Genomic DNA, 22,145 nt, shown 5'->3' with positions numbered 1-22,145 from the left:
AAAGACAAGGAGAACCAGAGAAACAGCACCTGAACCCAATACCGGTACCATGATGAAAGAGCAGACAGCAGAGGAGAGAGCTGCAGGAAAGGTGGTGAGGTCAGCACTGTTTGTCAGCCATAGTGAAGGCAGAAGGATCCCCAGTTTCAAGATCTGGGTCCATATCTACTTGTTGTTCCCTCTGCACCCCAGGCAGAAGCCCCTATTAAATCACCCTTCACTCCTCCCCAAGGCCAGGCCACAAGCAAAGCCATGGCACAGGCAGGTGCAGGGGAGGGGAAAGCAGGAGTAACTGCTGGATGGCAGTATTCCTATTGGAGGCTCACTGATTTGAAGCCCACCCAGCAGCGCGGCCAGTGGAGAAGAAGCACTTCCCTGTTTTGTTTCGACTTTAACCTAAGTAGAGGAGAACACATATTTAGAGGCATGAATATGGCAAATACTTTATTTCAAAATCTGCTCTGACCAGCATTAGCACCAACAGGGTGCTCTAAACTTGATACCATCTCCAGAAGATTGTACATGATTATGCCGGGCTATAATTAAGGCTAAAAAAATCAAAAGTCAGGTCCCCAGTACCGGTTAGAATCCCAGCAGAACTCCAGGTCACAGCAACCCTGGGTCTAGCTTCCCAGGGCCCCTTGGGAATCTTGAAGTGCTACAGCGTGTAGGAGGACACTGCAAGCTTGCTTCTCACACGTAGAGACTGACTACGAGGTAGATGAGATTCCAGGTCCATCCAGCAGTGGAGAGGCGGGCCCCAAAGCAAAGTCCATTTATATCCAAGCTGAGGTGAGGGGTAGGCTCCACGCACCACATCCTTAAGATAGGAGGGATGACTGCCACTCTCTGCCTGTGACACTGGCTCCTCGCCCAGCAGGGCATCTCTGGTTCTCCATGCTGACCCACGACTCCCACTGGTCCCTACATTACGATGGTGGATATAGAGACCCACTCCTATCGTGTCTCAACAGGTCTGCTGACAATAAGTGCACAGCAGTCTCTCAAGGGACGCCATTGCCTCTAATGGTCTCTTTCCCACACACCTGCTTAGAAGGAGGGCCCAGGTTTCCACAGGGCCTCTCCTCCCTGGGACTCAGTTCAGATGGCGTGCCCTCTCAACATTACAGGTCTACCCACAGACTCACGGTCACACTAGCTTAAAGAGGAGGCGCACACTCATTGCTTAGGAAATACAGAAATGTGGAGTTTTCTGCTCTTAAGAACTGAATCTCTCTGAGTTATGCACAATGGTTTGGTGTCTCTGAAGAAAGATGTATGAAAGAATAAGAATTCTTGTCCACGAATGAAATAACGAGCTACAGATACGCATGGCCCTGTGCTGTTCCCGGGGTGCACACCGGGAGCAGCGGCCCTGCCAGCAAGGCAGAGGGAGGACACAGAGATCCCGGACAAGAACTGAATGCTTCTCCAAGAGCCTTGGATGTTTCTGGTGAGTTCTATACTGTGGCTGCCTAACTCTCCCAAAGCCTGGGAAAGACTGAGCTGTGAACACTACCAGATTTAGGTTTCTAGTAACTAGACACTGACGGTTAAAGGAGCGACCCCATGACAGCCGAGGTCGTGGAACCGTGGTTGCTGTGGTTAGTTCAGCTGTCCTGCCCGGAGAGAGGTTCTGTGGGGCTTGGGGGTGAGAACTAACAAAGCAGAGGAGCTGATCTCAGGTGGCGGGGCCAGCCAGACTGGATGGAGTGAAAGGCATATGTACCATGAACCCCACAAACACAGGACTCCATATTACCAGAAGGACAAGAGACACTAGCTTCCTGCTGACTTCAAACAGAACTACGACATCAGAAGTACGTCGTTGAGAACACTGCTAACACAGCACACACAAACACCCACCATCACCCCTACAAGTACACACTCCACTTATAATTTTGTTTAGAAAATCGGAAAAAAAAAAACACCTATTCCACAGAGATGATTCAAAGTATATACACCTGTTAGTCCAAGGGTGCGTTCCCCGGACCAGTCAGCACCATCAGAGGGCAGTGTCGGTGACTGCAACTCAGATAAAATCCAGTCCTTTCTGAGGCCTAGGACGAGCTCAGGATCCATTTTAAAGCATCTGTGGCAGACAGCCTTGTTCTCCAGGGTCCCTTTCTTTTCAGACAGCACCGAGTTACCTGGTTACATGTCAGCATGTTTTGCACTGCTATACAGGGATGGGATATTCCCATCAGAGGGTGTAGGAAGTTTAATTAAATGCTTCACAGGGCTTTAAAATAGTGTTAAAATGTTTTTCAAGCGCTTCCATTTCTAAACGTGACACTCTTAACGTCTGACAAACCATCAGTGACAAACTGCACCCCTCAACCCTAAGCAGGGACTTGGTTCCAGTCGCTTTCCCTGGTGCACACCTCCCTCAGAAGTGCTGCCGTGTAAGCGTGACACCGAACAGGTCTCTGCTTCCTACTGGCTGAAATTCAAAGAGCCGCCAGCCAGCTGAGGCCTCACGTCCAGTGGCATTAGCAGCCTGCCAACAGCGACTTTAATTTCAGTCCAGACCTGGCCTGTGTACGCCTCACGAGCAGAGGTGGTTAGAGCAGCGTGCTGGGGAGGTTGCTGCTCTGCCAGCGCAGGCAGGTGGTCTTCGAGTGTTTGTACAGGTGGCTGGACTGACTGAACCGCTTGCCACACTTGAGGCAGGCGTACGGCTTTTCGCCTGTGTGAACTCGGATGTGCTTCTTGCAGTCTGTCAAAGTCAGAAAGGTTTTACAGCAGATTTTGCAGGCGTACTTGCGAGCCCCCTCCACCACCAAGACATTGTGCTCTGATAAGGCCTTCTTACACTTTGACAAGACGTCCGCAGAGGCCCTGGTCAGCTGCGGAGGGCCAGGCTGGGAAGGGTGGCCGTTTTCAAATGAAGTGGCCCCGTTTATCATCAGCTGGGAACTGGCAGGGTTTTCAGGGATCTGTGAGCTCCGGACAGAAGTTACGACCGGCATTTTGGGAGCTATGCGTCGGTAGTATGGAAAGTTACTGCCTCCTCCTCTTGAGGAACCCACCATTCCCCTGGAGAAGGAAGAGTGGAGACCCAAGCCAGACCTGGAAAAGTCCATCCCAAATTGTTCTCCTTGGTAGCCTGAGGTCTGCACACACGGCAGGCCCATCACCTCCTGCATAGGCCTGACAAAATGGGAGTCTGTGGGCTCACTGAATGGGTTCTCTACGTGGGAACCCGGGGCCGAGGAAGGTCCACCTGCAGGCCCGGCCTCTGGACTCAACAAGTAAGGGGCCTCACCCTCCAGCCGGCAGTCACTGGTGGTATTTGGGATGTTGTCATCGGTGCTCTGACCTGAGCTAAAGTTACTTCCCCTGCTTTTGTTGAGAAAATTTGAAATGCTGAAAGAGGTCTTATGTTCTAGATTATTTGTGACTTCTAAGATGTGGATGTCCCCAACCCTGTCCGTAGTGGACTGGGGATCCGAAAAGCTCCGGTCGCTGCTTTCAGGGCTGAGGTCTATCTTCTCGGCACTGACCACCACACCTTCCACTTCCACAGACTCGCTGCCCTCTGCCTGGGAGGTCACATCGCTCACTTCGTCCTGAGGCTCGGGAGAGCTCAGGGGCTCGGACTTGACCACCACTCTCATGTGCTCCTTCTCCCCGAGGCCGACCTCGGGGTTTTCACACTGGAAACTGCCTTTCTCGGCTACAGCTTCTTGTTCAAAACTAGTTTCAACCTGAGTTGCACGAGAGGCCATGCTGCCAGCACTGCCATCTGACTGGCTGGGCACCTGGGCATCTTCTTGGGCACCAAAAGGCCGATCAAACAGCATAGCACTGTCTTCCTGGTTGTCAGCCATCCCATCAGGTTTAGGATTGTCCACAATTTTCAGAGAGTCTGGCGAAAAGAACTCCTCCCGGGAATGAACGCCCGAAGGCCCGCTCTCTGGCGTAACATCTGAAATGGCAGCCTCATCCAAGGAGGAGCGCAGGCGCTGCCGGGCCCGCTCCTCTACAGACTGCTTGCGCTTGTGAAGGCGCCTCATGGGGAAGGGTGTCCGCTGGTCCAGGTTGCTGCGCATGGATGAGCTCATGGGGGCTGGAGGCTCCTCGCCACTCTGGCTGGAACCGAGGGCTGAGCTCACAATGCTCAGTCCCAGCTGCTGCAGCATGAAAGAGCGCTGCATGCGAGCACTCTGCTCCTGAACACGCTCACTGGGGGGAGACATGGGCAGCGTCCTTGTTGTCAGATAATGTTTACACGCCTTAACAACCGAGTTCAGATGCAGGTGAGAGGCTGCCAATAAGACATCCATAACGTTGCTCTCCCCTAGCATGAGGGTGGAGGTGTACATCATGTCAATCAGCGCAGCAAAGGCCTCTGCTGTCACCACCTCACTATCAAGCTGGATCATGTTCATGGTTTGATCTCCCTCTGCCACAGAGAACAGAGCTCGGAAATGCGTGCTGCATGCTGCCAGCACGGAGCGGTGGGCTTTGAAATGCCTGTTCCCCACTACAATGACACAGTCACAGAGCTGGCCATGAAGTCTCTGGTAGTTCAACTGCTGAAAAATCTGCTCAAAGTGACCAGGAAAATCCATTGTCCTATAGGAAACACAAGGAAAAAAGTGTTAATTCCTAACGGAGCTTAACGCAGAGCCAGTATACAGACTGCAGTAAGAGCAGTGTGGGGCTGGCAAGATGGCCCAGCCAGGCAACGTTCCTGCTGACAAACTGAGTTCCATCCCTGGGTCCCAGAGAAGCAACTCCTAAAAGCCGTGATCTGACTGCTAAACACACAGCAGGCGACATGCACATATGCATACACACACAGAATAAATAAAAATGTGATTTAAGGCAATTTTAAAGCATGCTGGCCACATTTGGAGCTTTGAAAGCTTGTGATGTCTAATAATGGGCTTACATGTAAGAACTTGTCAACTAAGGAACAAAAGTCAGTCCAGCTCAAGCTCCAGATCCAAGTACACACACGAGATCCCTTAGCCCTTCCTGTTAACTTGCTTACGACACTGAGGGTCTGTTGGAAAAGCCCAGTATGTGGGAGGAGGCTTATTTGCTAGCATTCCGCATTTCCTAGAACAGCGAATGCCAAGAAATTCCAGCAGCCTTAGCAACCTTGGTGAAAGGGCAGATCAGCAGCAGAGAGGAACTCTGGCATACAGAGGGTGGCACAGGGCACTCGCTCCCACACCGCTTCCTGCAGCCTGACATCAGCACTACAGGTACTGTTGTCCGGAGGGTTGTTGTAGTAAAGGTATAAAAGCCAGGGCTGGAGAGATGGCTCGGCAGCTAAGAGCACTGACTGCTCTTCCTAAGGCCCTAGTTCACTTCCCAGCACCCACATGGTGGTTCGTAGCCACTGTAACTCCAGTTCCAGGGGACTTTGCTGACCTCTTCTGGCCTTTGGGGATATTGCGCATGTGGGTACACAGAATGTGGAGGCAAACACTCATACACGTGAAATAAAATCAAGAAAAGAAGAAAGAAAAATCAGGGCACAGCAAAAGAAAACATACGGTGACTAGTACTGACCTGAGGGCTGGGACTGGGATCCCAGTGCATGTGACAAAAATGTTAACCAAGTTCAATTATGGTCACAGTGGCAAAACTCACAAATTTGCTATAAGTGCATGGATTACATACTTAATAAGATGTTTTACAGTAATACATTACAATGCAAGAAAGCCTAATAGACTGTACTTTTAAAAAAAACAGAAAAAGAAGAGAGGCCATTAATAGGCTTAAACCAAATGTTTTCAGGAACTGTGTACAGGGCACCTACAAAACTAACCAAAATGACTGCTTGCAATGTTGCTTGTGTTTGATAAATTTAATCTTCCCTTTGGGTGGCGTGTGCTATGATTTCTTTTTAAAAGAGATGGAAATACAGCTAAGACAGTAAAAGTACGTACTTTCACATATTTGAAAGTTTTCAATAAAGCGAGTTAGAAGGGAAAAAGAAGGGCCCTGTGCCTTTTAATGCTGAGTCTGGACCCAGTAAACATCTGCATACTTCCTGGAATTATTTGAAATAAGAACTTGCTTATTTCCATTTAAGAAATTACTACATTTTCTAGGAATTTTGTAGCTGCCCATCTATTCCAAGTCTCCACCTCAGACCATAGCAGAGACGTGCCCTCCCTGTGGTTAAACAAGGTTGATGATGCCAATGGGGCTCTTCTGTGCCCCTCCTGCGGCTCTACAGCTAAAGCAGGACAGGCTATTTTTCTTCTCAGTGGAGAAACTTCTGGCTCCTAGGACAAGGGTTTAAATGAATTAATCTCTAAGCTTAGGACAGGACATGTACACATAAGGCCTAGCATGTCCAGTACTAGAGATGAAAGAGCCAGTAAGACAGAACTAAACTCAGCAAGAACAGACCAATGACAGACAATATAGGTACTGCTAGGAGGAAGCAGCGGCAGCAGGGACAAGCACAGGCCCTGCCTCTGCCGGCGGGGAAGGAAGTGCTGAAGGTCTGCTGGGGAAGAACACTTCACGGGAAGCTGAAGCTTTAAGTCTGCACAGTCCCTCACCTCCAGCACTCCACCTCCACCTGTTCCGAGACTAGAAGACAAGCAGCCAGGCCCATACTTTCCAAGGGGACTGCTGTTTTTACAATATAGGATAACCGAAAAGCCCACTAAAAAACTCGAGTCCCAGCAAAATACATTCATCTTCAAGGCCAACCCATCCACTCAGCTGCCACAGTAGGCTTCACTCCTACAGTGACTGTGAAGGAAGAGCACACGGCCTGAGAGAATGGAACTCAAGCACACAGTGCAGAGCACCAGGGCTGGAGAGATGGCTCACTGGTCAGCACTGGCTGCTCTTCGGAGGACACAGGGTTGATCCCACCAGCTGTCTGTAGCTACAGGGGATCTGATGCCCTTTTCTGGACTCCACGGATACTGGCACATGTGGGTATACAGACATATATGCAGATAAAATACTCATACACGTATAATGGAATAATATGATGGTGGCGGCAACGTAACAAACAGAAATGATATGGGGGGAAACTGAGGTTAAAAAAAACTTTAATTAATAGCCTCAAATAAGATAGCACATCCATGAAATAAGAATATCTTTTGTTTTTGTTTTTTTAAAATAAAGTTACAGGGTTTCTGTGTAGTCATTGCCATCCTGGAACTCGCTCTGTAGACCAGGCTGGCCTCAAACTCGGAGATTCGCCTGCCTCTGCCTTCAAGTGTTGGGATCAACAATATGCGTCACCACTGCCCAACTTTGTTTCTTTAATGATTGGGTTATTGTTATCTTATGTGTATGGTGTTTGCTGCATGTATTTCTGTGTGACACATGCATGCCTGGTGCCTGTGGAGGCCAGAGGAGGCGATGGAGGGCATGGAGCTGGAGCTGCAGGTGGTTATGAGCCTCCATACGGGGACTGGAAATTAAACGTGGATCCTCTACAAGAGCAGCTAGTGCTCTTAACCACTAAGCCATCTCTTCAGCTTCTACCCACACCCAACACCTTTTTTAAAAAAAAATATTTATAAGGAGGAATGTTCTGGAAACAAGAAAGCATATGTCTATGGTGGCACATGATTTTAATCCCAGCACTGGGGAGGCTGAAACAGGAGTACTGAAAGTTCAAAGCCAGTCTGTAGGTGACGGGAGAGAAAAGAAAGGGGAAGGGAGGTGAAGAAACAAAGGGGACAATCAGGTGGACAGAGAGAAAGAAAAAAGTACTGGGAATTTAAAAAATGGCAAAAACTGTACAAATAGAGGTGGAAGAAAAATCACTGAGCAAACCTCAAAGTAAGAGGAAGGAAAGCAGAACTGAACATAGAAAAGGGGAGTAGTTCATGAAGCCTAACGCCACTTCAGAAACTCGAAGACAGAAAGGGAAATGCACTGCTCAGAAGGGAAGGCACTCGCTACCAAGGTTGGGGATCTGAACCAGTGCGGAGAGAAATGGAAACTGTAGTTGTCCTCTGAGCTACACATGCACAAACACACAAGTAGTCAATGGTATAAAACCTTAAATTTAAAAAAAAAGTCAGCCGGGCGGTGGTGGCGCACGCCTTTAATCCCAGCACTCGGGAGGCAGAGGCAGGCGGATCTCTGTGAGTTCGAGACCAGCCTGGTCTACAAGAGCTAGTTCCAGGACAGGCTCCAAAACCACAGAGAAACCCTGTCTCGAAAAACCAAAAAAAAAAAAAAAAATAAAAAAAAAAAAATAAAAAAAAGTCAGTTTAGGAGCCAGTGACAGGGTAGTAGTGGCAGTTCACAAAACATTAGGAATAACATTAGCACTAGACTCTTTCAAAGAAATATTGAAGGGTATTATTCCTTCAAAATGCTTCAGAAAAATTATTTCCAACAGAGAATTCCATCTGTAGCATGAATTCTAACTGGTCTTCAGAATAAAAGTCGGAAGTATATTAGGGGTAAATGAGGAAAGATCAGAGGGGCAGAGCAGCAGCCACTGAAGTTCTTACCTCTACAAAACCCTCAGATGGAAAGGGGGCAAGATCCTGTCTCCCACAAGTCCTCAGAATGCTTCAAGACTGCAATGAGCTCCTGTCTCCTCCCACCTTATATTCCTCTCTCCACCCAGCCACACCACACCTGCCTCCACCTCCCCGTGCTGGGATTAAAGGCACATGATCCCAAGTGCTGGGATCACTTGTGTGTGAACTTTGATTCTCTTTAAGACAGATTCATCTGGTGTAGCCTAGGGTGGCTTTGAACTCACAGAGATCCATCTGCCTCTGTTTCCCGAGTGCTGGGATTAAAGGTGTGCACCACCACTACCTGGCCTCTCTGGCTAACTAGAGGCTTAGCTCTGCACTCTGATCTTCAGGCAAACTTTGTTAGATTACAAGCAAAATATCACTACGTTTGATTTTTTTTTTCCTCCCTCCTCTCCTCCCGGTGTTTCAAGACAGGGTTTCTCTGTAGCTATAGAACCCGTCCAGGAACTTGCCCTATAGACCAGGCTGGCCTCGAACTCAGAGATTCACCCGTCTCTGCCTACCAAGTGCTGGGATTAAAGGTGTGTGCCACCACCGCCAGGCTTCTATGGCTAACTGGTGGTTTAGGTTTGCACTCTGATCTTCAGGCAAGCTTTATTTGTTAAACAAACAAAATATCACTACACCACTCCTAAACTGTTATACAATTATAATGGCAAACTAAAGCCTCCAAAACCACAGAGAAACCCTGTCTCAAAAAACCAAAAAAAAAAAAAAACCCAAAAAAGCAAACTAAAGCATTTTCAGAGAAGCAGGAACACAAAGGTTATCTCCTACTTTTCTTTTCTTTCTTTCTTTTTTTTTTTTTTTTTTTTTTTTTTTTTTTTGGATTTTTTGAGACAGGGTTTCTCTGTAGCTTTTGGTTCCTGTCCTGGAACTAGCTCTTGTAGACCAGGCTGGCCTCGAACTCACAGAGATCTGCCTGCCTCTGCCTCCCAAGTGCTGGGATTAAAGGCGTGTGCCACCACGGCCCGGCTTCTCCTACATTTCTTGTCTCAGGAAATTACTAAACGGCTTCTCCTACATTTCTTGTCTCAGGAAATTACTAAAGGATGCACTTAAGCAAGCAAGAAAACAAACAAAGAACAAAGGAGCAATATAGGAAACAGAGTCACTGTAATACCCTGGCAGGAGAGAAGATGTTTTAGCGAGGCACCTGCCAGACTACTGGAACAAGACTCCGAGAATTAAATTTCCCAAGCACTCTCATGCTGGGGGAGGGAAGAAGGACGGGCCAATAAAGAGCACACTATACTCAGATCCAGGGACGGCGTAGATATGGATTCCGTTCACCCTCCGATTAAAGCTAACCTTGTGCCAGTAACCCTAGCATGGATTTGGAAGGTCTCGGGCCTCTTTATTTGTTCCTCTCCCCAGTGTGGCCATGGTGAACACATCTCCTTTCTCTGCTTCCCACTATTACTATTCTCTTTAATTGGCTTATTGGGGACAAGTGACAGAGCCTAGCTGGTTGAGACTGCCAGATCCCACGCTCTGACCCTACAAATCTGGGAAACAAACACAAGAGCAGACAAAGAGAAGACTGAAAACAGAACGTCAACACGGCAAGCTAGGTTGTTCACTCTGGGGCAGTTAAGTTGTACTATTCTTCCCAAGGGAGTAAAAGGAATGGATTGCTCTATGTGGCTGAATGTCAAGAATCAAGCAGTTTCACATCATTGAAAACAAGGCACAGGTGGGGACTGGAGAGCTGGCTCAGCACTAAGAGTATTTGCTCTTCTTCCAGAGGATCCAAATTCACTTCCAGCACCCACAAGGAATAGCTCACAACTGCCTGTAACTATAGCTCCAGGGGGTCTGACACCCTCTTCTGACCACCTATGGCACACACATGTATGCATAAAGTTAAAAATAAAGTCTTTTAAAAAAAGAAAATACAAGCATTTTAAATTTTTTTAAATGAGGCAGTGTTCTGGGGAGAAGGCAGCTACCCAGTAGTACACAGTGCTTTTTTTTTTTTGTTTTTGTTTTTCAAGACAGGGTTTCTCTGTTGTAGCTTTGGAACCTTTCCTAGAACTAGCTCTGTAGACCAGGCTGGCCTCGAACTCACAGAGATCCCACCTGCCTCTGCCTCCCAAGTGCTGGGATTAAAGGTGTGCACCACTACCGTCCAGTGAGATGTTGTTCTTACAGCAGCATTAGTTTCATTCCTGGCCACATACTGGGCAGCTCCAAACCACCTGCAACTCCAGCTCCAGAAGATCCGAAGCCTTCTCTGGGCCTCACCAGGAATGCACATGCATGCACATAAATAAGGTTGGGAGCTCACCCTCGGAAGATAGTGTTTTACATGCGAGCAGCCCGTCCAAACCACTGAAGGAAGCGGGGAAAGGCTCATGTTGTGAAACAGACTTCAGAATAGGATTGATCTGGATTTATATGGCTGGAGGTACAGCAATCTGTCACTTGGTGCCTCTGACCCACAGTGCAGTGTACAGTACACTTACTATCTGTAGAAACAGATTTTTAGTATTGTCAAAACTAAATATAATAAAGAAAATGTAGGGGGCTGGAGAGATGGCTCAGAGGTTAAGAGCATTGCCTGCTCTTCCAAAGGTCCTGAGTTCAATTCCCAGCAACCACATGGTGGCTCACAACCATCTGTAATGGGGTCTAGTGCCCTCCTCTGGCCTGCAGGCATACACACAGACAGAATATTGTATACATAATAAGTAAATAAATAAATATTTAAAAAATAAAGAAAATGTAATAACACCATACATTAGCACGAATACTCAAAAACAGGCCGTTTTCTCTATAGATTGGCTTACTTAATAATGTTCTATTTAGTCCAATAAAACACCTGCTTGTATCTTAGGAGAACAAGCCCGCTAGTAATACATTTACAACTACTGGCTTCCTTAATAATGTTTTATTTAGTCCAATAAAACACCTGCTCATATCTTAGGGGAATAAGCCAGCTAGTAATACATTTACAACTATTTGATTTGTATGGTGGCATACTCACAAGCTTTTCAAGAACATAATTCATAAAGAAGAGCACACCCATATTCAAATATTATCCACATCAGCTGATTTCCTGCTTGCCTGACCCGCGAGGCTGTGCACAGGACGAATCTTAAGCTTCTAAGGAATTCTTAACATTTACTTAAAGCTGGGGGTAAAATCCTGTCAGGAACAGAGCACTAAAGAGCACCTTCCTCCAGTTTTATAGAGAAGGTAGAGGAGAAAATGCATTTCAGAGAAGAAAACCAAAGAGCTTCCACTGGAGCAGTGTACAGGTCTTTTTTAAATTTATTTAACTTATTAGATCATCATCAGTGTGTGAGAGTCATCCCCCCTGCATGAGCCTGTGCAGAGCAGAGAGGACAACTCCCAGGGCAGAACCCTCCCTCCACGGGTGGGTTCCGGGGATGGACTTCAGTTCACTAGGTTTGCACGGCGAGCACTGGTCATGGCTCCTAGTCGGGCCCAGCGGAGCCGTGATCACCCAGCCATGCTGGACGGCAGAGCAGAAGCAGGGACAGCTGCTTCTGGTGGGCCTGGAACTAGACCTGCCAGGATGACGGCATCTCTCCAGCTCTCGTCAGAGCCCATCACCAGCTGAAGGTGAGTGTGAGTGCGGCTGAGAAGGCAGCCCTCGCCAAAGCCGTTATCGTGGCTTTGCCACCTTGTTTTCCGGAGTCCTTGGGGTAAACGGACCTGAAACTGTACCTGAGCTTGAGTGAAAGAATGTCATCCGTCCCCCTAGTTAGAGTCCTAGCACAACCTCAAATTTCTTCCTCCTAAAGCGGTTTACTGAGAACAGAAGCTGTTCCCTGCAATGCCCTAGTGACTGATAAGTAGTATAATAACCAATTACTTTGAATGAACTCTGGCTGTATCTAAATGAGACAAAACAGCATAACTCCTCCATAATCAGTTTTCTGAGGTCAACAACTAACTCTAAAATCAGTCAAAATAGAGACAGAATATGTCTCCAAACATGCCAAATAAAGGCCAAGCCTACGTGTGAAAGATTTCCAAACTGGAAAGTCCCTCAGCCCTCAGCTTTATATGAAATGTGAGTGTTTCTCATTCCAGAGTAAGATGGGCAATGGCAGCTCTAGATGAGGGAGGGCAAAGGTGGCTGCCTACCTGAGGTACCTTGGCAGCTGCACCAGGAGCCCAGAAAAGCAGCACAGAGCCATGTCGTGGAGGGTGACACAGCCCTACAGCATCTGGAGCCACATACACATCTGCTATAGAAACCTGCCCATCTAATGTTTTCTGTGTGTTTGCATGTTCAAGTGAGTAGAAGTGTGTGGAGGCCTCAGGAGCCAGTCACCCTGATTTATGAGACAGGGTCTCTCACTTGGGCTGGCCAGCCAGTGGCCCCCAACTGTCTCCACTTCCCCAGTGCTGGGCTACAGCCACGTGCTACTATATTAGCTTTTATTTTTGATGTGAGTTCTGGGGAGCACACTCAGTCCCCACACTTGCATGGCTAGCACTTTACCGACAGAGCTATGCCCTAGTACCACCTACTGTTTTTAGTGCTTACCGTGTTCAAGGTAAAATGCTGCATGACACAGATTTACATGGTGGGGTGCTAACAGTCAGGTGATTAGTGGAACGGAGACACACACAACTGAGCATTTTACCGAGTAGGAAGCAGTGTAACCCTCTTCTAGTGTGCAGGCAGAACACTGTATATATAATAAATAAATAAATAAAATATATTTTTAAAAAGTTTAAGGTCATTCTCTAATACACGAGGCCAACCTGGACTACATGTGATCCTGCCTCAAAGGGGAAAAGAAGGGAGGCAAGACGGATCTGCAGGTAAAAGCGCTTGATGTGCAAACTGGACAATCAGGGTTCAATTCCTGGAACCCACGTAAAGGGGAGGGAGAGAACAGACCCCTGAAAGCTGTCATCTGGCCTCCACAGCTGCACAACAGTGTGCACACGTACACACAAATAGCTTTCGCTGCATTTACTTCCTGCTGGGCTGTAGTGGCATTTCATTTGTATTGTAATAAATAAAGCTCGCCTGAAGATCAGAGAGGAAAACAGTCCCACTGGTCAGTCTTACAGACCAGGCAATAACACACACCTTTAATACCACAGTAGTCACACTAGTTGCCATAGAAACCGGCATGTCTTTAATGCCAGCGGTGCATGCCTTTAATCCCAGTCAGAGAGAGGATTATAAAACGGGAGAAAACAGCTCTAACCCTCAGTCTCATCCTTAGATTCTTGGAGGCAGGATTGCCATTTCAGAATGGCTGGCTGTTTTGCTTTTCTGACCTTCAGGCTGAACCCATATTTCTCTCTCTGAGTTTTTATTAATCGAGCATTACTGGGCACTATGGCATACACACACCTATGATTCTAGTAGTTACCAGGCAGAAGGCACAAGGTTGGCAACAAGGTCAAGACCAACCTGATCTACACAGCAAGCTCAGGCCACCCAGAGTTACCTTGTCTCAAAATAAGGAAATAAAAGTAAAGGAAGAAATTCTGTTTTGTTTTTTGAGATGGGGTTTCTCTGTGTAGTCCTGACCTCACTCTGTAGACCAGGCTGACCTTGAACTCAGACCCACCTGTAGTCTGAGTAGGGATTAAAAGTGTACACCACTACAAGATCTGTCCGGAATTTTATTTCTTAAGGGGGGGGGGAGGGTTCTTAAGAAGAAAGCAATGCCTAAGCATCAGGGACTTTGATATTTATAGAGGATTCTAGGAATACAACAGATGAAAAATCATCTTTAGGAGGGGGATGTAGAACTAACCCCATCAATGCTAACCTGGCAGAAAAAGTTATCCCCATGATGAAATCAGCCCCAGATGGGAACAAATTACCCCAAGATGGGAATGGGGCCACTGACCTGACCAGAATGACCTATCAGCTCTATAGGCCTTGCAAACCTTTTGTCTCAGTCGGCTTCCCTTTCCAACAAAGCTGACACAGACAGACCTGAGATTACTGAACCTGCGTGCCCCACCCAATGTGATCACACTGGCTAAAGCTGCTGTCCAACCTTCACCAATGCTGTCTTTGATCGGCATGTTGAGCCAGGTGGCTGAGATTAGCCCAATGGGACTCCTAGAGGACATTTGCCCTAAAGCTCTGTTAATAGTCCCTTACCAGTAGGCAAAATAGAGGAGCAAAAGGAGTTAATTTCTTATATTGGATTTACTTTCAAAGCAGTGTGAGTCACTTCTGAAAGTTAGTGTTCAGAACTTGACCACGCAGAGCTGCTTCTGTTTGATACAGAATACAATGTATGCAGCTTACTACATGTGTTGAGGGTTTGTGCGAGTGTGCGTACCCTTTCTGGGGGGAGGAAAGAGCAGGCTTTGGCGTCCGCCATCTCCCCAGAGTAGAGACTAAATAAAACAGGGCTACAAAAGGTGAGCACCTCACAGTTTCAAAGAAATGGCTGAGTTGATTGTAAATTATAACTGAATAATTAAGATGTACTGAAAAATCAATTACACCATGTTAACAATATCATATACGGGAAAAACAGGAAGCAATTCACTCTACTCATTTTAAATTTAAGAAGCTGACTATACAGGATTTGCTTTATTGAGTATAAAAAAGCAATAGATTATCATGTATAATTTCCAAAAAGCACACCACCATTAATCACTCATTAAAGTTTGTAAAGCAAACAGTTTGTTAATTTTCATTTATATAAGAGAGAACCCCACTCCTAATAAGCTCTTCTTAGTAACAAGTTCCTCGCGAACACAAAGGCAAATTTGTAAAATTCACTGATTATAATGAACTAATTCAGGGCAGGCCTTTTAATTGCCCCACATTTTAGTAAGTCTAAAACGTCAGTGGTTATAAACTGCATTACTTTGTGTAACACAAGAAAAGAAAAAAAGCTGTTGATTTTTTCTCTTTGTTTTTTGAGACAAGGTCTCCTGCCCCAGTGTCCAGAGGGCTGGAATTGAAGGTGTAAGCCACCATACTTGACTAAATATTATCAACTAAGCTATAACAAGCTTACTTATATTACTTTATCTTCAAAGAAAGTAAAATGTAATAAAACTAGTTTTAGGGCTGGAGAGATGACTCAGTGGTTAAGAGCACTGGCTGCTCTTTCAGAGGACCCACGTTCAGTTCCCAGCACTCGCATGGCAGCTCACAACTGCCTGTAAGTCCAGTTCCAGGGGATCCAACACCTTCATATAGACGTACACGTAGGCAAAACACCAATGCACATAAAGTAAAAATAAATTATTTTTTAAAAAGCTAGTTTTAGAGTCGAGGAACTACTGGAACCAAAACATATTCAAATGTGGAGATCAAAGGGGAAATTATCTACAGATAAATAAGCTTGACACTAAGAACCTACCATCTCTTCTGTGTACCATCAAGCCAGTGCGCCAACATAATTCCTAATCTGTATAGGCCAATGCAAAAGCTTCTGAAAGAATCCCCTTTATTATTTGATATGTGTGGGTGTTTTGCCTGCAAGCATGTCTGTGCACCGTGAGCATGAGGAGACCAGAAGAGGGCACTGGACCCTTGGGACTGCAGTTACAGACAAATGTGAGCTGCCATGTAAGTGCTGAGACCCAACTCTGGTCCTCTGGAAGAACAGGCAGCCTCCAGTTCCCAGAATGATAGCAAAGAAAATCAAAGGCACCCCAGGAAGCTGTGAAGACCAGGGGTTTCTCTTGAGCATGTGAGAAGTTCTCTTGAGACAGCCGAGAGGAGCAGTCTAGTTACAGTCTGTCTCACCGGCACACTGAGGAAGCCAGCCTACAGCAGACAGCACCCCTATTTAATAAAGAGCCAGGACACTAGGAGACAAATCATGTGCTCCAAACTGACAGAGGGAAAATGTATTCACAGTGAATTTACATTCTGAAACGTTAGTTGACTTAGTTGAGTTGAAAGCTGACATGGAATCTCTATTTTAGATTCCTTTCCCCCCTTTCTTAGGAGAACTGGAGGCAGACTCAAGATTCGGTCAATCCCAGAGACCTTTTGTCAGCCTCACTGCTGTGTGACACTCTGTTTGTGCTCTGAGATCATAGGGCAGAGCTAGCCACTAGTCAACCAGAGAGGCCTGGCAGTGGTGGCACACACCTTTAATCCCAGCACTAGGGGGGGCGGGGCCGGACAGGGAGATCAGGAGTTCAAGGCCACCAGAGACTGACTTATTCTAAAAGATAAACAGAGCCAGGGGCTGGTGGCTCATGCCTTTGATCCCAGCATCAAGAAGTGAAGACAGCAATATAAGGCAAGTGGAGACAGGATCTCTCCCCCATTCAGTCTGAGAATTCATAGAACAGGAGCCACCATTTGGTCTGAGATTTCGTCGAGGTAAGAAGTGACTCTGGCTGCTTGGTCTGCCTGTCTTTCAGCTTTCATCCCCTAATATCTGACTCCGAGATTTTATTTAATGAGACCGACAGGGCCCATAGGCATGGATGGGTTCATTCTACCTGACGAAAGGTCGAAGAGTTGGAACTTACTTCTGTTCCCTCAAGGTTATTGTTAACAGTTCAGATAACAGGGGTGGTTAATATCCAGACCTGGTATTTCAGGAATTAAGAAGTAGATCTGTTTCTACCTCAAACAAAAGTCTGAGGATCCAACTCCCTTAGGGAGATATCTATGGATTCCACCATAGATGTGCTTAAAGAATGTTTTGGTCTAAGGTTTTGTCTTGTTTTGGCAACAGAATGTTTAACTAAGAAGGTATCCCGTAATCTGCTCATTCCTTGTATCACGCTAATGCAGTTTTTAATCTTACTCCTACTTTGGGGTCGGGATATTTAAGCAAATGGAAATTAAACGCGGGCAATTTCAGTATTCACTGGACCGCCCTCCTGATACAATCTCGTTTCTTTTTATTATTTTCACTTGCTTCTCTTTACTTATTTTTCTAATCCTCATGCCCCTACTCTGGTAAGTGGTATCCTTGTCGAAGCTGGTCTCCGACATAAGACTAATTAGATGAATACAGGGTGTTTTTTCTAAGTCTCTAATAAAATCAATGCTAAAAGCTTTAAATACTGAAGCACATGCATTTTGCTATTCAATTTTTTAAATTCTTCACTTGGATAGTCTCTAACAGTCCCTTCTGAACACACCGGCCCCTAAAATTTGGAAAATGCCCCACCTATAAAATGCTTTCCTCCAAATCTCAATACTCATCAATTCAGCAAAATTTGAGTAGAGACACATTAATTACCCAGAATAAAAATGGCCAGCACCCCCAAATGTCAGAAAGTTATTTTGGTTCTGTTTTTCACACAATCTTTAGGGAGGAAAAAAAAAAGCAAATCTTCACAAAGCAGACTGTTCGAAAAGTCTTGGTCCATTTAGTTAGCAAAACCCAAAAGCCCAGAATGCGCCTTTATCTGTTAACCTTACCTGGCAGGTCACCAAGTCTGCGGCAGGGGGCCAGGTCTGTCTGTCTTCCCAAGCTTGCTGAGATTTCCACAAGAGTTAAAATGAGCAGCAGAAGGCCTTCCTTTAGTTTAGGGGCTTTTCTCTAAAGTCTCTCTCCTTTGTCCATCTGTCTTCTCCCTCTCCCCAACTTTAGTTTACTGCCAACCACGAGACTTTTTGGCAATGAAAACAAAAATCTCTAGTAAACAGTGAAGTGCCCGGTCCACCTTTTAAAATAATCTAAAGAACAACATCTCATACAAAGACAGATCACGAATGCTTAAGGCACAGAATTTGCTTAACGTCCTACTGCAACGCAACAGTACAGGAATGCACTGTGGAAAGATGTTTGTTTCAAGCCTTGAAAGTGACGACTTTGTTTTATTAACTTAAGGACAGGACCTTGCTGAGTCTTTAACCTAAAAAATTTCCTCCAAATTAAAGAACCAAAATGTGGCTCCTACAGTATCCTCCACTAAGCTAGGACAGAGACTCACCATAGTGAGCGGCACTTTAGGAAAACAAAACAAACAAACAAAAAAACCTAACCTCCAAGCCACCTTAACACACTGCCTTATTTATTTCTGTTGTTATGTGCAAAGTCGTCGGTCCCCAGGGAGGGAGGATGGGACGACTGTCTCTTACCACCGCATCTCACAACTCCTCGCACGAAGCCTGGAAGAAGTGGGCATTCAATAAATGCCTACTAAACACTTTTGTCTAACAAGTTAGGGCATTCCTAAACGCTGACTCCACCCCTGTAGTCGGCCGCGGGATCCCGAATCCAGACCGCTGTGGCCTTGCTCTGATGAAACCAAACCTCCTCGTTCAGAAGGACCCAGGACAGGGGCGAGAGAGCTACTCGCCTCCATCCCGCAGGGCAGCCGCTCCTCGGCTCATCCCGCCAGGATGCAGATCGGGAACCTGTTCCCGCAGCATCCCGGGAAGCTCCATCTCCAGCGGGAGATCCGCAGGGCACCGGCCCCTGCCCCACCCCGCACAGACAGCCGGGCGTCGGGACACGGGGGACGCCTGCGCACAAGATCCCGGCTCCCACTCGCCTGGCCCTCCGAGGCGAAGGGTAACAATACCGCTCAGCAGCAAGACAGGGTGGACCAGCGGCACCGGGACGTGTCTGCGCGATCCCCCAGCCTCGGCGCGCTCCCGGGGCTCAACCACCTGCACGGGAGCGCGCCGCGCGCCCGCGAGCCGAGGCCACTAGCGGCTAGGGTCGCCTCACCTGAGTCGGGCTCCGCCCCCCTTCTCCGCGCAGGAGGAGGCGGTGACCCTCCTCCGCTCGGACCGACCCTGTGGAAGGAGGCGGGAAGGTCCAGCCTGGCTTCCCCGGCAGTGACTTCCGCCCGCCCCTCCCCGCCCCGCCCCCGAGCCCGCCCCGCCTCTCGCTCCCGGCTCCTTCTGCCGGTTCGCGCGGTTCTTTGCGAACCCGACGACGGCCAAGAGTAAACGGATGTGAGGTGTACATAGCCCCGCCCTCATAATCCTCCGGTGGCCAATCAGGAGGAGGGAGGGCGGTGCCACGGCAAGGAGCGGCGTCTGAAAAGTCTGACCAATCCGAGGCTCCAGGAACGGGGCTGTGTTTACTACCAAAGCATCCGTGAGCGCTCTGACCAATCACGGTTTGCCTTACAAAGAGTGAAATTGTTGTCCAAGGCCTTCGAAGGCGCGATTTATCACTAAGCAACACCAGGTTTGAACTGTAGCGAAGCGGCTTTGCATCACACCCAATCAAAATCCAGCAGGGATAGGAAAGGTAGGGCTTTCCGTCTAGTTGAGCCAATCGCAATGAAGACTGCCAGCCCTGTGTCCGTCCATTGGCTGGTGCTGACAGCTTTCCCACCCTGGTCCGGCAGTGATCCGGGCGTCTGAAGCTGGTCTCACCGGGGGCTCTCTGCGCAGTGCCCTGGATGTTGTTCCCAACTTGTAAATTGAGGGAGAAGAAGAAACACGAAATCCCGGGACGCCATTTGAATCGAATGGAACCCAAATGCAAGCTTCACAATGAGTAGGAAACGCTACCCAATGGCCGCTTGGCGGGCCGTCGCCCGCGTCTCGTCTCGGTTGCCCGGTTATCGCTGGCTGGTCCCAGCTCCAAGGCTGACGCAGGCCCGCCCGCCACGGCGTGGGCGCCGGAACCAACCTTTCAGTCGCCACCACCTTAAAACTGCGGGTTCAGCCCTCCTAGCGTTGCAAGAGTCTGCAGGACCCGGTGGGGAAGGGGAAGCCCAGCGGCCACCCCTGTCTCTCTGGTCACTGTCCCGCAAATCTGTACTAGAGACAAAGAGGCTGGCGAGTGCGGCCGGGCTGTGACCGCGGTGACCGCAGGAGGCGGCGCAAGCGGCTAAGCACACCTTCAAAACCGTGCTATACCACGCGTGACGAGTCCCTTCCGACATGACCGCCTGGAAGCGTAGGCCTGTGTATTTAGTTCTTTGAGACCTTGATGAAGTATGGTCAATTCTTAACATTTTATAGTTCTTATACATGTACATGTACACCATCGAGCAGCAAAATCAAGATACATGTCCTAGATTGCTTTTTCTGTTGCTTTGATAAAACACTGACCAAAGGCAGTTTGGGAGAGGAAAGGGTTTATGGGCTTACACTCAGATCACCGTCTTTGCGGGAAGTTATGGAGGGAACCCAAACAGAAACCATAGACCAACGCTGCCTCCAGGCTTCGGCTCAGCTATCTTTCTTGTGCAGCTCAGTACTTAGGGATGGTAAGGCCCACAGGGGTGGCCCCTTCTAAATCAGTTAGTAAGCAATCTAGACAATGCTAGACAGACTTACCCACAGTCTAATCTGTTGTAGACAATTCTTCAGTTGGGACTCCCAAGTGACTAAAATACAAATTAAGGCAATATGGAATTGTGACTATAAATCAGACTACTGAGAAAGCCTTTCGCTGATGTGGATCTTAAGGTAATTCTGTAACCTAGAGAATATTTCGTATCATCCAATTGACTAAAAAGAAAACAACTTGTAAATCAGGTCCCTTCCTGTTATCATTGATGCTCTATTTGAAGAAAGACCTCAAAATGTAAAATACACATGCTCTTCTTGCCAGCGATTTCTTTCTAAAAACACAGACAACTGAAATATAGAAACTATGGAAAGTAAGTATAGCTGAAAGAAGAAAAGGATACGATCTAAATATGTGTGTAGGGTTTTTAGTATTGGTGTATGAATACAATCCCTTCCCCCTCACTAGTGAACCCATGAACATAAACAGTAACCCCCCACCCCCACCCCCCGGGCACCACAATGGGTTTAACCCTCTGTAACAAATACAGAGCTCTGGAAGCAGGCGCAAGAGAGCCAGAAGTTTGAGGCCTTCCCGGCTACAGAGAGAGATTTTTGTCTCAAAAGACCAAGAGTTACCTGGAAGGTTTAACTCAGTGGTAGGATGTTGCCAAACATGCACTTGACTCCGTCCCTAGCACCCCAAAATAAATAAGACCAATAACCTGTACTGGGGGCTGGGACTGGAACTTGTATAGCTCAATGATAGAAAACCTTCGATCCTGGCTCTCTGGAGGCAGAGGCAGGTGAGCTCTGTGTTCCAGGCTAGCCTGGACTACATAGTGAATTCCAGGGCAGCGGGTCTACATAGTGAGTATCTATATCAAAAAAAAAAAAAAAAAGAAAGAAAGAAAGAAAGAAAGGAAGGAAGAAAGAAACTTTAAAGAAAAGTCTGGGCATGTAGTTGAGAGGAGAACTCTTACCTGGCAGGATGAAGCCCTGGGTTCAATGCTTCCATGGGGCGGGGGTGGGGATGGGCCCACAGAAAACACAGCAGAGAGACAACTCACAGAAAGAACATCAGGTAACTCACAAATCTATCAAAGATTCTCCATCAATCTCATACAAAAAAAAACCCCACAATATAGGGCTAGAGAGATGGCTTAGTTAAGAGCACTGGCTGCTCACCTGAGAGGAGCAAGATTCAATTCACAGTACCTATATGGCAATTCACAGCTGTCTGTAACTCCGGTTCCAGGGGAATCTGAAGCCCTCACACCAATGTACGTTTAAAAAAAAAAACAAAAAAAACCCACAGAAACAAAAAAACTAACCAAAAGATATTTGGTTTTGAATTGTTAGCTAAAATCCTGAGCTGGGTTTGGTATTGCTGGCCTGCAGTTCCAACAATCTGAAAGTAAAAGCAGGAGAATCGGAAGTACAAGTCCAGCTTGGGCAACAGGAGATCAAAGAAAGAAGGGGGGACGGAGGGAAGA

At 47.2% G+C, this 22,145-nt stretch overlaps 1 protein-coding gene across 2 annotated transcripts; it reads right to left on the bottom strand.

The window, feature by feature from the left end:
• Positions 1 to 431: 431 nt before the first annotated feature.
• Zbtb5 (zinc finger and BTB domain containing 5) lies at positions 432 to 19,225 on the bottom strand. 2 transcript variants are annotated; one of them, XM_041667737.1, is made up of 2 exons: positions 19,127 to 19,225; positions 432 to 4,581 (listed from the first exon to the last, which is right to left on the bottom strand). In XM_041667737.1, the coding sequence occupies exon 2, from the start codon at positions 4,575 to 4,577 to the stop codon at positions 2,565 to 2,567; it is 2,013 nt and encodes a 670-aa protein (XP_041523671.1). In that variant the 5' UTR covers positions 4,578 to 4,581; positions 19,127 to 19,225; the 3' UTR covers positions 432 to 2,564. The 2 variants fall into 2 exon arrangements, with proteins under 2 accessions (XP_041523671.1, XP_041523670.1); XM_041667736.1 differs by lacking the exon at positions 19,127 to 19,225 and adding an exon at positions 17,869 to 19,120.
• Positions 19,226 to 22,145: the final 2,920 nt, after the last annotated feature.

This window comes from Microtus oregoni, unplaced genomic scaffold (genome assembly GCF_018167655.1).
Source record: "Microtus oregoni isolate MIOR12 unplaced genomic scaffold, Mior012 000017F_ref0000208, whole genome shotgun sequence".
NCBI lineage: Eukaryota > Metazoa > Chordata > Mammalia > Rodentia > Cricetidae > Microtus > Microtus oregoni.
This window is presented reverse-complemented; position numbering and strand designations above follow the sequence as displayed.

What these genes read in the sequence shown, in the direction of transcription:
- Zbtb5 (XM_041667737.1), bottom strand. Translation starts at nt 4,577, where the DNA reads ATGGATTTTCCTGGTCACTTTGAGCAGATTTTTCAGCAGTTGAACTAC.